We start from the raw sequence: 15,313 nt of genomic DNA, 5'->3' as shown, positions 1-15,313 counted from the left end.
CATTTTTCAAAAGCTTTTAACTTGGCCAAATTTGGGAGGATTTTTAGAGGGGCAGCAAAAGGCTTATCCTTGATACAAAGACCACCCCCCCACCAAATTTCAAGGCCTTGCTCCAAAGCATGGGGGCATTAGACCTTTTCAAATAAAGGTTGCCAAAAAAAAAAAAACAAAAAAAAAAAACCACACACTAAACGCACAGTCAAAATGTATTCTCCCCTACCCTCATCCTTGGAAATAAACATTTTGGCTGGAATTTTCCAAAAAAATTCAACATGAGGCAGACATACATCATGGGAAATTTCAGCCCAAACAGTTATAGTCTGGCAAAATTATTAAAAACTGAAAACAAGGTCTGAAGTGTCAGGCAACCTTAATAAAAGGTGGTGCTACCAGCCCCATCTACAATACACATCCTTCTAAGTAAACATTTGACTGCAGTCTAAAAAATGCTTGCGGTATCAAGGCACCTTTCTAGTATGTGATACTGTTTTAAAAAATATTTACTTCTGTACACTTTTATGACAGAAAATATTTAACATAAGAGAAACCTATTTTAGACCAACATTGAATCCACTGAAGTATCTGGATGTTGATCAATAGTAGCCAATATCTGCTCAACAATTTCCTCCCAATGATAAAAGGAAGAGTATGAGAACTATAGGACCTCCTCGCTTAAAGTCATCCTGGTTAACTTGTTTCGTTGTTACATTGCTGATCAGTTAGGGAACATGCTCGTTTAAAGTTGTGCAATGCTCCCTTATAACGTTGTTTGGCAGCCGCCTGTTTTGTCCACTGCTTGCAGGAAGAGCAGCCCGTTGCAGCTAGCTGGTTGGGGTTTGGAATCAGGGTGGACCGGCAGCCCTCTTATCAGCTCCCCGCTCCGCTTAGTTCCCCGTGCAGCAGCGGCCCAGCAGGCTATCAATTGCCTGCAGTTCAGCTGTCCCTCCCCCCACTGCCATGTGCTACTCCTGCCCTCTGCCTTGGAGCTGCTCCCCGAGCCTCCTGCTTGCTGGGGAGGGAGGCGGGGTGAGGGGGGGGTGCGCGAATATCAGGGTGTCCACCTCCTCCCTGCTCCTGCACCCCGCTTACCCCATCTCCGTAGAGCTGCGGGACACATGACAGGGGTCAGGACGGAGGGAGCTTCCTGGCAGCAGCTGTGGTCTCAGCTTGCTGATTAACTTAAAAAGATAGCGTACTTAAGACTGGGTCAGCGTACTTAAAGGGGAAATGCACATCTCTCTCACACTCACACACACTGTCTCTCTCTGCCACACTGTCTCCCCTCCCTCCATTCCTGCTGCCTTGTAGAGTGTGAGGCTACATTAACAATGAGTTAACCTTTGAGGGCTCAGCCAATTGCTAGTTCATCATTTAGCAGTAAAGCATTCCCTGGGAAATATCCCACCCTCTGACTTCACCACCTTAACCAAGCTTCACAATCATCATTGCTGTGTACAGTATTAAATTGTTTAAAACTTTGTGTGTGTGTGTGGGTGTGTATATATATATTTTAATTATAAATAAATAAAATATAGTCTTTCAACTGGCAAAAAAATTTTCCCTGGAATCTAACCCCCCCTATTTACATTAATTCTTATGGGGACATTGGATTCGCTTAACATCGTCTCGTTTAAAGTCACATTTTTCAGGAACAGAACTACGTTAAGTGAAGAGTTACTGTATCTCTGCATTATTGCCCAGGTTCCTGAACCTTACAGTGATTTCCTTTATACATTTGTTTTGAGCGGTTTTAATAATTGAGACATTCCTTCAAAACAACTCAGTAACCCCATAAACTCATTAAATCATTAAATAAATGTAGTAAATCATTAAATCATCATCATCAAAAAAAACCCATACCAAATTCTTAAGCTCCTGTTTTAAGGTTTTGTTTTTAATCACTTTATTTTAGAAGACTGCATATAAAATAGTCCAACTCAATAAGGCCAAAAATACAGAGAAAAATATGGTGGGGGAGGGGAGGAAGAAAGCACAACAAAATTTATACTGGATCTGATCAAGAAAAAAAAAAATTCAGTCATGTTGTTGAAAGAGAGATATGTTGGATATTCAAAATGGAATACATTTTCCACACTTCAAAAGCTATTTTCAAACTGAACAAATTTAATGAAGGACCTAAGACTTGTTGTACTTAAAAATATGGTAACTAAGATTTTTTAGAAATATCATGATTATGTTGAGCCTTAGTAGAAACTGTATGATTGCCAGAAATGATTAATACTCTCTCTATGTTTAACAAAAGGCTGCCTGTTCAAAGGTGAACATATTTGCCAACAGAAAAGGAGTACCTGTGGCACCTTAGAGACTAACCAATTTAGTCTCTAAGGTGCCACAAGTACTCCTTTTCTTTTTGCGAATACAGACTAACACGGCTGCTACTCTGAAACCTGTCATATTTGCCAATAAATTAGACTAGAAAAATATGCCAAAGTTTTCAAACTTAGGGGTATAAAGTTAGTCACCCAACTCCATAATCACACACTTGATTAGAAGTGGCCTGCGTCAGAGGTGTTGAGAATCTGCAGCTCCCATTTTCAGTGGCATTTGAAGCTTCATAGCACTTCGAGAACGGAAAGTTTATTTTATTTAGGTCCTTACTAGGAAGCCAATGTTAGGCAGCCAAATTTCAAAGTTTGACCTCAGTATCTAGCCCACTTATTTCTGTCAAACATGGGAAATAATGCTATCCTAGAGTTCAAACCATGCACGTCATAACAACTGGATAAAGCCCTTCAATAAACCTTTTTTGGATAACATGGAGATAACCTAATACAGACCAAAGAATCACCCAGTTCACAAAGCATAGGGCAGTCCTCGGGTTCATTCAGCTCCAAAATTGGTGTCTTAACATAAAAGAAAGGATATTTCAAGTCAACTGGAAGAGATGGCTTAATTCATATAAAACTAGCCAGCAGACTCCCCTTTTGATTTCAAAAAAGGAAAATGAAGCAATATCTTTCGTCTGGTCAAATTTATGTTTTAGGTTTACTGGCATATTTTCTATTCTTTTAATTCTCAAAAAATATTTAGGAAAGTACCAAAAAGCTGACAGGCACTAGAAATCTAACCTTTCCTTGAACAACTTTTATCTATTCATCCCCTTCAAGAATTCAGAGTGTTGCTCTGCAAGTTGCAGCAGTGGCATCATCTGCCAAGCTATTTAAATCCAATTATATTATTTCATATCAGTTAACTCTTGAAACACACATTGAAGTGGAAGAGAATACAACTGGAGGCATTTTTCTAGGAATCCAGTTGTAAATGATTTCTATATGCTAACTTTCTACTAAAGTTTCTGATCTTTCATTTATGTTTTTAAATAGATTGTCAGGAAAAAAAGTTAAAATTTACATTTTGGATAAACTTTTTTCTGTTATAAATTTATGACATGAAATTCCCATTTAACATATTTTATTTAGTTAGCATCTCTTACCTGTGCATAACTCCACTACAAGCCAGAGATGGTTGCTTGTTTCATACCATTCATGAAATGTTACTATGTTCTTGTGTCTAATTTCATGTGTAAGACGAACCTGTAACAGAATATTTATATATTTTATTTGGAGAGCTGCATTCATATATTAGCGTTTCGGGGGGGGGGGGGGGGGCGGGAGGGAAGGAGAGATGCAATCTAAAGTAATTCTAGTTTCCTTTCTCCCCATCTTGTTAGCTTTTCAAATGCCACCAAATTTTGAAGAAGTCACATTCCTACTCAAATCATACAATCAAAAATACAGAGGGAAGGTACCTTTTGGCACAAGCCCACCACCCACACCCAACTTCCCTGTGTTCAGAACTACAGTCAATTTTCCTCAAAACAGTTCAACTGGTTAACAAAAAAAAACAACAGTTTAAGAAAGAAGGCCAGGGTCAGCATAGCTATCCGGTGACAGAAGATTCATAGATTCATAGATATTTAGGTCAGAAGGGACCATTATGATCATCTAGTCTGACCTCCTGCACAACGCAGGCCACAGAATTTCACCCACCACTCCCACAAAAAAAACCTCACACCTATATCTGTGCTATTGAAGTCCTCAAATTGTAGTTTAAAGACCTCAAGGAGCAGAGAATCCTCCAGCAAGTGATCCGTGCCCCATGCTACAGAGGAAGGCGAAAAACCTCCAGGGCCTTCCAATCTGCCCAGGAGGAAAATTCCTTCCCGACCCCAAATATGGCGATCAGCTAAACCCTGAGCATATGGGCAAGATTCATCAGCCAGATACTACAGAAAATTCTTTCCCGGGTAACTTGGATCTTACCCCATCTAAAACCCATCACAGGCCATTGGGCCTATTTACCATGAATATTTAATTACCAAAGCCATGTTATCCCATCATACCATCTCCTCCATAAACTTATCGAGTTTAATCTTAAAGCAAGATAGATCTTTTGCCCCCACTACTTCCCTCGGAAGGCTATTCCAAAACTTCACTCCTCTGATGGTTAGAAACCTTCGTCTAATTTCTAATCTAAATTTCCTAGTGGCCAGTTTATATCCATTTGTTCTTGTGTCCACATTGGTACTGAGTTTAAATAATTCCTCTCCCTCTCTGGTATTTATCCCTCTGATATATTTATAGAGAGCAATCATATCTCCCCTCAACCTTCTTTTAGTTAGGCTAAACAAGCCAAGCTCCCTGAGTCTCCTTTCATAAGACAAGTTTTCCATTCCTCGGATCATCCTAGTAGCCCTTCTCTGTACCTGTTCCAGTTTGAATTCATCCTTCTTAAACATGGGAGACCAGAACTGCACACAGTACAGAAGAAAACATTCCCATGTTGTAGATCAGAGTTCAGGGTCAAAGTTAGGTCCCTAGTTTCTGTGCCAGTGAGACAGAGTGTGAAAGAAGCAGGTACAGTGAGTCCTGGAGAAGGAAAGAGTTTTCCATTTTTCTTGAGTAATCCCCTCTGGTCAGCCAAATATCACTGAGAGGTGCCCAGGAGCTACATTTATGTTGAAAGATGGGTCAACTCCAATAAAGTACAGTTCACAGCTTTGAGGGAGAGGGGGGAAAATAGCAGAAATTTCTCCATTCCCCTTTTCCATCTTAAAAAAAAAAAAAAAAAGGGAAGGAAGGAAGCCTAAACGTGCAACATCTACTGCAGTTTGTGGTAGAAGAATTGCTGGATATGCTCAATACAAAAAGTAACAAAATATTCTGAGCATTTTTAACCAAGGATATAGCTTCGTAGTGACTCAGTAAGTGTTGATTACTGAAACAATAAGAGAAAGTACTTAAGAAAATGTATATATGGGAGAGGAGGAGGCTGGTACTTCAATTGACTTGTATATTACTGCAGTGTTCACTGGGAAAAAAGTAAAAACAATCACTACATTTATGACCGCTTCTATGACCAGCACAAGTTAACCTCTTATGAGCAGATGTGTTTACATCTGTGCTAAAAAAGGACTGAAATTAAGTGAGGAGCTTTAGGAGGAATCCATGACTTAACACCTACAAAAAAAAAACCATTTGAGCTACGGGAATTTGGAATCTAAAATCTTAAAACATTGCTATAAATTGACACACACACAAGGTAGGTGAAGTAATGTCTTTTATTGGACCAACTTCTACTGGTGGAATGTACAAGCTTTTGAGCTCCACAGACCTGAAGAAGAGCTCTGTCTAGCTAGAAAGTTTCTACCTTCCACCAGCAGACATTGGTCCAATAATGGATATTATCTCACCTGCTTTGACCAACAAGGCTACAACAACAGTGCAATCAACTATAAATTGTGACAAATTAATTGTATGTGAAGTAGTACCTGGTATTCTTTTTGTCTGTATTTGTGCTACTGGAAAATTTGTATCTACATTTCCCTACCGAAATAGTAATAAACATTATTCTTACCCAGTTGGTTATTTCAGCTCTTTTGCATTTATCAGTGCAAAGAATGGCAACAAAATTAATAGTGCCTTTTCTTCTTCCTTTATAAACAACTGTCTTGCTTCCTCTTCCAATCTCTTCATATAGAATAAAGTTCTCCATGTTTAATACGCTTTACCTCCAACAAATTAAGAAATGGGTTGTTTTCATCACTAAAACGTCATATTGAAAGAAAGAAATTCAAATTTCTTAAATGTAAATATGTAATCATTATTTTCTTAATTCTTAAGATATGGCATTTAATACAAAAAGGTACCGTTCATGTGATTAGCAATAATGATTGACCTTACAGAAAGTTTATAAACAAGACCTCCCACGACAAAGTGTCAACATTTTACACAGAGGATAATATAAGAGTCATAATACTAAACTCGAAACTGCAAATTCTAAACAAAACTTAATTTACAAAGCCCTGCCTCTATAGCCATGACATTACTAGGGAATTTTGATCTACTAGCAGTTCATCTACCCTGGCACTAGCCCTAATGGAGACAAGGACCCCAGCAGCTTCCAATGTTTTTACCACATCAATTAAATCTGCTAAGAACCAGAGGCAGCATGTATGAGTGGGAATATCTTGAAATTCCCTAGTGTAGAGAAAGATAATGGAAAGTTATGTTTACCAACTGAGCTGGTTTTGTGTTTTGAGATTCAAGGCAATTCCACATAAACTAACTTCTAATTTTCCCATCAGTTTTATCATTTTTTGACTTCGAAATCTAGATAATACCGTACTGTTGCTTCCAAAGAAATATTTACAATTTATTAGTAATCCTCAATGTAGTCTCATTTGTACATCAGAAAAAATGTAAATAGTTCACCACGTTTAGTAAGAAGTAAAGCAGACTTTTTTAATCTGTGTATTTATGTTCTGTATCTGAGCACATTAAGTAATAGGAGCTATTCTTTCTTGGTCTGAGTGAGCCTTTACTTTGAATTTCAAACAGAACTGGTAGCAAAATATCATAACAACTAAAACATATGAAGGGAAAATACGTATTTATAATTCTGCTTCTCTGGAGACAGCTTTCTAAGAAGATTCTCATTCCCTGGCCTTAGATTTCCACTGTCTGAGACAATGAAAGTATCACCTCTACAGCAGGGATTTATTTTGTTTCTTAAAAGAGGAGTAAAATACTGCTTTAAAAAAATCCCGAGAGACTATGAATGCTGAAGCCTGTAGGAAATGTAAGCCATAAGTAGAAAAAAAAAAAAAAAGCACTTAGGCAAACTTCAAGTGAGGGACATCACAAAGACATTTTTTTTTTATTTTGGGATGGGAGAGTTTGGCCTCCTCTACTTGGGAAACAAACTCTGGAGAATAGATTCCGAAATGGGATTCTCTCCTGGACGCAGGATGTAAGCAGTAATACTCTATACATTTCTTCTCTCTATGAGTGCACAGAGAGCTGCTTTGCAGTTGTCAGAAGGGAGATTGCTTTAGGACACGCAGTGGTGACAGCCTTGCCTCTCATCAACTGAGCCTTGATGTCTTCCTCTTTCAGGCCAGCTATGTCATGATTAAAAAAAAAAAAATGCACTCTGACACTATTTAGACAGTCCTCCTGATAATTACTATAAAATAAAGTTAGGAAGATTTTTCAAGTGCTTTTGTCTGTCCCAAAGGTCACCTAACTTCAAGGTCTTGGGAAAACTGACAGGGCCAGAAATTCTTGCTTCAACAGTGCCAACTCTGGGGCACTTGCATTGCCTTGACAATGGGCCACATCAAGCAGTCAAACAAACTGCCCATATAGAATGAAAGGAATGTCTAAGAATGGCACTGTAGGATTTGTGGTACCCTTTCAGCTTGGCATCAAAATTATCTGTGTTAAAGCAACGAAGAAATCAGGCAGAACAGCATGCAGAAATGCCCAAAATAATAGTTTTAGAACATAACAGATCTGACTGGAAGGTAGGTTTAGGACACGTAAGCTCCTCTCCTAGGTAGCTTAATCCAGAAGGGCTGGATTCGCAGCCATTCTGACTCTGCTCCTGTGGGGACCTTCTTCTCTGGCAACAGTTAAAAATGATCTAAGTGGAGGGCAGGATCCCTACCTCGCAGGGGCAGCACATGCTGGTCCGAAAAGGTCTGGCTGATGGTTGAGAACCATGGTATAGACTTTTTTCTTTCTGAGGCCCCCTCAACATGCTATAAAAACTCCCCGACCCACCTGTGCCACAACTGTTCTTCTGCATACAAAAGCCAGGGCCAGCATTGGGGGTAGCAAAGGGGGCAGTTGCCTGGGGCCCCACACCACAGGGGGCCCCCATGAAACTACATTGCTCAGGCTTCGGCTTCAACCCTGAACGATGAGGTTCAGGGCCCTGGGCTTCAGACCCATGCAGTGGGACATCAGCTTTCTGCCGTAGGCCCCAGTGAGTCTAACGCTGGCCCTATTTGGCGGACCCCCTGAAACCTGCTCACAGCCCCAGGGGACCCCAGACCCCTGGTTGAAAACCACTAGTCTACGCTGCTACACCCAAGACTTTAAAGTCCTTACCAGCTAGGGGAGTTTCCCCAGTCTCATGCTGGCAAGCTGAGATCCAGGAGCAAGGTTCCATAGGGATTGTTAGGGAAAACTGAAATACTATTTTAAAAAAAAAAAAAAAGGCTCCAATACATGTAACTAACAAAGCTGTTCTAATTCTTCACCAGACTCATTGGCTCGTATATTGCAACCCACCTTTCCCCTGTTAGCACGTTCACATTGTAAATTGGGGTGGGCAAACATTTTGGCCCATAGGTACCAATTCCGTGGGTGCTCCGGGGCTGGAGCACCCATGGGGAAAAATTGGTGGGTGCTATGCATCCACCGGCAGCCAAGCCTCCCCGCCCCGCCCGCCCACCCTCCCACCTCACCTCACCTCACCTCACCTCCGCTTCCTCCCCTGAGCGCGCCGCGTCCCCACTTCTCCTCCCAGCGCTTGCTGCCACAAAACAGCTGTTTTGCGGCATAACAAGCTCTGGGAGGAGGAGCAGGAATGCTGCACGCTCAGGGGAGGAGGCGGGACCAGGGCAGAGATTTGGGGAAGGGGTTGGAATAGGGGCAGGGAGGGGGCGGAGACTTTGGAGCAGGGCTTGGAACGGGGGCAGGGCAGAGATGTAGTCAGGGCAGGGCCAGGGACGGGGGGGGGGGTCGAGCACCCACCAGCAGAAGTCAGCATTTATGTTTTGGCCCGAGGGCCACATCTGGGTATGGAAATTGTATGGCGGGCTATTAATGCTCACAAAATTGGGGGCTGAGGTGCGGGAGGAGGTGAGGGCACTGGGGTGGGGCCCAAAATGAGTTTCCTAGCCAGGACCCTAACTCCGACCGGGGTCTTTGGGTGCCACCATAATGTACATATTCAATAGTAACTGATCTCAGACTATTAGTTAAACAGCTCATCAATTCCACCGTTTAATTTATCTGCTCCGAGCCCTCTCTCTGCTAACACGTCTCGACCATTCACGGATGGGCGGCCGAGCCCAGAGCCCCCCACAGGCTGCTGGAGGGCCACGGGGCTGGCGGTGGCAGCCCTATGGCTCGGGACATTTCACCCCCGCCTGAGCCCATGCAGCCGCGCTGGGGAGCGGAGACCCTCGGGCGGGGAGGGGGAGGGGGTAAGTCGGTGCGCCCCCCCCTTCTCTGCAGGGACCCGAGCCCAGCGGGCAGCGGCCCGGCTCCGCCCCGCGCCGGGAGCGGGCAGAAGCCGGACCGCACGTGCGGGGGGGGTGGGGGGGCAGGGTACCTGACACCAGGGCCGCCGCAGGTCAGTGACAAGACGCTGCCGCCATCAACCGAAATCCTCGAGCCCCGCCCCCCACCCAGGGGCCACTCCACGGCGGTTGGCCGGGGGAGCCGGCCGAGAGGAGCGCGCCCGGGGGCCCGGAACGACAGACGCTACCCCCCAGGAAACGCACCGCGGCCACGACCGGCCCGGGAGAGAGGACGAGTCCGGCGGCGCGAGACCCCGAGCCGTTCGCCGGGTACCCAGCACCCCTTCAGTCCCGTGTGGTCTGAGCCAGCCCCGCCCCCGTATCTAAGATACCGCGTCCGACGCCGGAAACCGAACGGAGCAACGATTGGCCACGCAAATGCGTACGTGTAAAGAGGCGGGGCTGCCACAGGCGCTTGGCCCCGCTGACAGGTTCCGGGTGAGGTTACCTTGGGCAGGGGCAAGGGTTCGCTGCGCTCCAGCTGTTTCCTTCCCGGCTCCCATGACCCTGCCTGCTCCTGATCTTGCCCTTATCCTCTCTCCTCCTCCTCCTCCTGCTGCTGCCAGGGCACCCAGGGGCTTGTGTGCTGGCCCCGGGCCCAGGGGTGCTGAGAGCCACTGAACTAAACTGTAACCCTGCATAGAATGGAAACCGCTTCAAGCCAGGAGGTGGGGTGGTATCCCCAGCTCCTGTGCCCATGCCCGCCACTGCAGGGCGGGACAGATCCAAACGGGGAGGCTGGGAGAGCTGGTGGCCTAGAGCAGGGAATTGGGGCTCCTGGTTTCTCTGCCTGGCCGTGAGGCTTGTCTACATTGTGCTGTCCAACCCTGCTTTAACTCACATGGCTGGAAACCTACCACCCACAGACATGTTATACTCATGGTAGTTAGCCCATGTTAATGTGTGATTAGAAACAAGTTCACAAGCCCTGTATGTGACCCTGGGTATAACACTAAACTTGCCAATTCCCCAGTAATCCCATCTCTGCCAAAAGGATTATTGTACAGGTGAGTTGCATCATAAGCGCATTTAACTTACGTGAATTCAACTACATGCGTTCGGCAAAAAAAAAAAAGAAAAATAACAAGATACCTGTAAATAGTGCGGGCAATTCCGCCCACCATTCCACTCAATGAGCGTGTGCCCCGGAGTGAGCATGAGATGGGAGACGTGAATCTGCTGTTCCCTCAGTCGGTCTCAGTTCCCCTGTGCCTCTCATAGTGTGAGCATCTCGCCGCGCTGAGTGTGATTCTAGTGTTTAAAGATACTGTACGTATTTTTCTTACAACATGGCCCCTAAACGCAAGCCAACTACTTCCTCTGGTTGTCAACTGAAGAAACAGCGATCTGTTCCAACGCTGGAGCAAAAACTGGCTGTGTTGGATTTACTGAGAGAAGGTATGCCGGTCTCCAACATGGCGCATAAATATGGCTGCAACAAATCTAGCATCTGTGCCATCAAGATTTGAGAGAGAGAAATTCATCAAACCATGGCATCAAGTGCTCCAATAACTGCTAAGGTGACAAGCCAGGTGCGTGATAAGGCTTTAGTGAAGACTGAAAAGGCATTAAACTTATGGCTGGAAGACATGAACCGTAAACGTGTGCCTATCAATGGCAACACGTTCCAAGAAACGGCTCTTAGCCTCTATGCGCTGTTCAAACCTCCTGCCAAAGAGAGACAGCCTTCTGATGAGAAGGAATTCAAAGCCAGCCAAGGTTGGCTTAAGAATTTTAAGAACCGCTTCAACCTCAAAAACGTGCAGACTACTGGTGAAGCTGCATCTGCCAATGAAGAGGCAGCAAAAGCCTACCCCAAACAATTAAAGAAAATCATAGAAGAAAAGGGCTAACTTCCAGAACAAGTTTTTAATGCTGATGAGACTGGGCTCTTCTGGAAAAAAATGCCCAACCACACTTACACTTCAAAATCAGAAAGACAAGCCCCTGGCTTCAAAGTAGCTGAGGACCGTGTGACTGTGTTGTTTTGTGGCAATGCAGCTGGGCATTTGATAAAGCCGGGCTTGCTCTACAGGACTGCAAATCCCCTTGCCCTAAAAGGCAAGAACAAAAATCTCCTGCCTGTGTTCTGGCAATCAAATAAAAAGGCTTGGGTGACAGCAGCATTATTTCTGGATTGGTTCCACAAGCGTTTCATTCCAGAGGTCAAGCGGTGCCTCAAAGAGGAAAGGACTTGACTTTAAAGTGTTGCTGATCGTAGACAATGCTCCTGGCCATCCTGCTGCACTCCAGTTTGCGCATAACGATGTTGAAGTCGTCTTTCTCCCTTCCAATACCACCTCCATCCTCCAACCTCTCGACCAAGGCATGATTCGCTGTTTCAAGGCCACGTACACGAGGCTTACGTTCTCACGGATACGTAGCACTATGGATGTTGATCCCAATCTTAATGTGATGGAGTGTTGGAAGTCCTTCAACCTTACCGATTGCATCACTTATATTAAACAGGCAGTGGATGCAATCAAGCCTGAAACAGTCAATGTATGTTGGCAAAACCAATGGAAAAAATGTGTGAATGATTTTAAGGGTTTCCTGACCATTGACAAAGAAGTGAAACGCATTGTTCAGGTGGCCAGGCAAGTGGGTGGTGATGGCTTCATCCACATCCTTGAGGAAGAAATTGAAGAATTAATTGAGAGCCATAGAGAAACATTGAGTAACGAAGAGTTAGAGGAACTGATAAAATCGTCTACAGAAGATGAAGATGATGACGATGAACAGAAAGAGCCAACAAGTTGGAATCTTCATAAATTTGCTGAAGTGTTCCAAGCAGCGAAATACTTGAATGATTTAAAATCACATGTAGTGTTACGGACGATTTGAGACCATATCAAGAAATGTTTGAGCAGCTCAAGAGACAACAGCGACAGTTGCTGATCACTGTGCTTTTCAAGGAAAAACAACCAGCAGCAGATAAGCCTACGCAATCAACTTCTTGAGCTGAACCAGAGCCAACCACTTTGTCTACGACTCAGTCTCCGTCACCTCCATCTCCTGGATCAACATCAAGCCCCGACAACCCCCTGTAATTACCCCCTGTAATTAAAAATACAGTACTGTAAAATTATATTTTGCATATGTACTCTTTATTATACACTGTACATTACTGTATACATTATACATGTATACATATTACTGTACAGGGTTGTATACACAAAACCATGTACAGTATACTGTACTTTATGGGCGATTTAAGGGATTTTCAAGGGTAATTTTGACTATACGCGATTTTTGCCTTACACGCTGACTTTAGAACCTAAGTCCCCGCGTAAGATGCGACTCCACTGTAATTAGCCATCTCCCAGGCCATTTGAAAGGCTACGTTAACATTTGTAAAGTGCTTTGAGATCTTTCAATGCAAAGCAGTGGGTAACTAAAGGTTATTCATATTCAAAACAGTTTTTATATGTTTTATTCTGTGCAGCAATGACGTGTATACCAGGGCTGTCCAACACTTTACGTTACAATTTACTGTTTTCATGTGCTTTTAGGTTTGTCCATTGGGCTGACATTTTTCATGTATAGTGTCTGCTTTAAGTTCAGTTTTCTGGGAAAGTTTGGTCCAATAAAGTTCAGCCATTTTTAAGGTCAATGAAAAATAGTTAGTTTTAGCTTTGTAACAAAATAAATTATATTTTTAGCAGTTCAAGCCTTAGGGGGTTTGAAACAGGGTCTTGACATATGTCAGGAGGCGACTGCTGAAGATAGGTAAGAGATTTTGCTGTCCTCAAGTAAATCTCTTTAGATTTGACTAAGTTGTAAGCAGAAAATTGTTATTTGTACGTGCATAGTAAAACATTAAATGCTTGCTCACTTTTTTGAATGTTCAAATTCTTCCTCTGTTGCACAGTACTTCCTCCCAACCCTTACAGAGACATCTGTGCTCTAATAACTGAAACTAAACACAAACAGAATGGATTTCCCTTGTCTTCTTTCTTCCACATAAATGAGTATTTAACTCACAGTATAAGTATAATGAATAAATAGATGTCACGTAGTTTCTTGTCGTCATCATAGAAAAAGTGGGCCTTAAGTAGGGATTAATTTAGGTTTATAATTAATGCGTATCTGATTCTTAGGTCTCTTAAGGATAGCAGATAAAGTTTAAAAGAGGAAGCGTGGTCTAATGGTTAAAGCACAGAACTGGGTTTTATTCCTGAATTTGACAGTGACTTTGTGTGTGACATTAGAAAAGTAACTTTCCTCTCTCTGCTTTAGTTTCCCCAGCTATAAATGACAGAAACTAAATCCAAATAACTAAGTTACTCCCTTTGTGATTCTCCCAGAGTATCCTGTCATATATATGTTAGATAATAAGTTTAGGACAAGGATGGTCTTTATTTTTGTGTGTTAGACAGTGCCAAATCCAATATTAATAAGAAATAATAGTAACAAATTACGAAACGGGAAACAGTGCCTATGTTATCTGGAGTGTTGTGAACATTAATGTATGTAAAGAACTTGAGAGCCTCATATGGAAGTTACTATAGCAGTACAAAGTACTGTAAATCAAAACAAACAAATGGAAAGTTTGTTTTTGTCATCTTTAATTTTATTAAATAAATATTTTTAAACAGAGACTTTAATTATAAGAGCACATCCACCTCTTAGCAAGCAAATCCTATCAGACAAGCCACAGATTCAGTCTTGCAAAACAAATCTCTTCATAAGAAAGCCTTACAATATGAATAAATTCAGATACAGGTAGCTATATTGGCTCATACCATTTTTTTCCCAACTGCTTTTAGCTAAGACGTTATGAATGTCTTTGCTGATGCAAACTTCACTGCAAATATGGTAAGTGGCACGGGCTGAGGGAATGTACTGGCCACCACTTCCCACAGCCCCCATTGACCGGGCACAGCAAACCGCAGCCGGTGGGAGCCGCGATCGGCCAAACCTGCAGACGTGGCAGGTAAACAAACCAGCCGGGCCCACCAGGGGCTTTCCCTGAACAAGCGGCGTCCCAAGTTTGGGAAACACTGATTTAAGGTTAATCTTTCTGACAAATTTTTGGCTGATCCAAGGGACTGAATTTTCTTTCTTGTCACTTTTTGTCTGTATTCATATTGATCCTGTATATCAGGGGTTCTCAACTTTCTCCACTTGGGTTTTTTATCATGGTCCCATTTTCAGAGTTATTGCAGTCAAATACTTTGGGATCATGGCATGAAACCAGGACTGGTTTTCAGAGGGGAGCATGTGGGATGTAGTCTGCTGATAAGGAGTCCTGGTGCTAGAAGATGGAGTGCTGACAGGTCACGGTTAAGTTCTGCTGAGCAGGTGATGGGTGCTGGCTATGAGGAGATGGTTTCTAGGGGCTGTGAAAGTAGGATATTGCTGGGTCGGAGAGTGCTTCCTCCTGCCACTGCCCCACTTACGTTGTGCTCTACTCCAGTGTTCAGTGAGCATAAATGAGAGAGAGCTGAGACAGTGTAACATTCAGGTTTTATTCTTTCCTTCACATATACTCTCCTCTCTCATCCAAATACATCCTGAAAGCAAGGTTCTCTGTGTTTCTAGACATTTTCCATACTATCATGCTATAATGAGCCCTATTGGGAAGCTATCAATCATATTTGTAACATGCCTTTTTGCCACATGTATGTGAAATAGAAAAATTAAACAAGAATACCGAATCCATAACCTCTTACATATTTAACATTCTGTTACACT

The 15,313-nt window shown here is 43.1% G+C and overlaps 1 protein-coding gene across 14 annotated transcripts in view; it reads right to left on the bottom strand.

Annotated features, from left to right (window-relative positions):
* The window catches only part of ULK4 (unc-51 like kinase 4), a 395,815-nt gene extending 385,871 nt beyond the window's left edge, over positions 1 to 9,944 (bottom strand). For 5 of the 14 annotated variants that reach the window (XM_037890225.2, XM_043540763.1, XM_043540762.1 and 2 more), the window contains exons 1-3: positions 9,821 to 9,944; positions 5,878 to 6,065; positions 3,455 to 3,554 (exon numbers count right to left, since the gene is read on the bottom strand). In XM_037890225.2, coding sequence (XP_037746153.1) covers positions 3,455 to 3,554; positions 5,878 to 6,015 — 238 coding nt within the window. In that variant the 5' untranslated portion in view covers positions 6,016 to 6,065; positions 9,821 to 9,944. Of the gene's footprint in view, positions 1 to 3,454; positions 3,555 to 5,877; positions 6,066 to 8,417; positions 8,505 to 9,648 lie in introns of all 14 variants that reach the window. The other 9 variants (XM_037890224.2, XM_043540764.1, XM_043540758.1 and 6 more) reach the window with 4 other exon arrangements.
* Positions 9,945 to 15,313: the final 5,369 nt, after the last annotated feature.

Source organism: Chelonia mydas, chromosome 2, assembly GCF_015237465.2.
Source record: "Chelonia mydas isolate rCheMyd1 chromosome 2, rCheMyd1.pri.v2, whole genome shotgun sequence".
Taxonomy (NCBI): Eukaryota; Metazoa; Chordata; order Testudines; family Cheloniidae; genus Chelonia; species Chelonia mydas.
The sequence above is the reverse complement of the archived record's forward strand: the minus strand, read 5'-3'. Positions and strand labels throughout refer to the sequence as shown.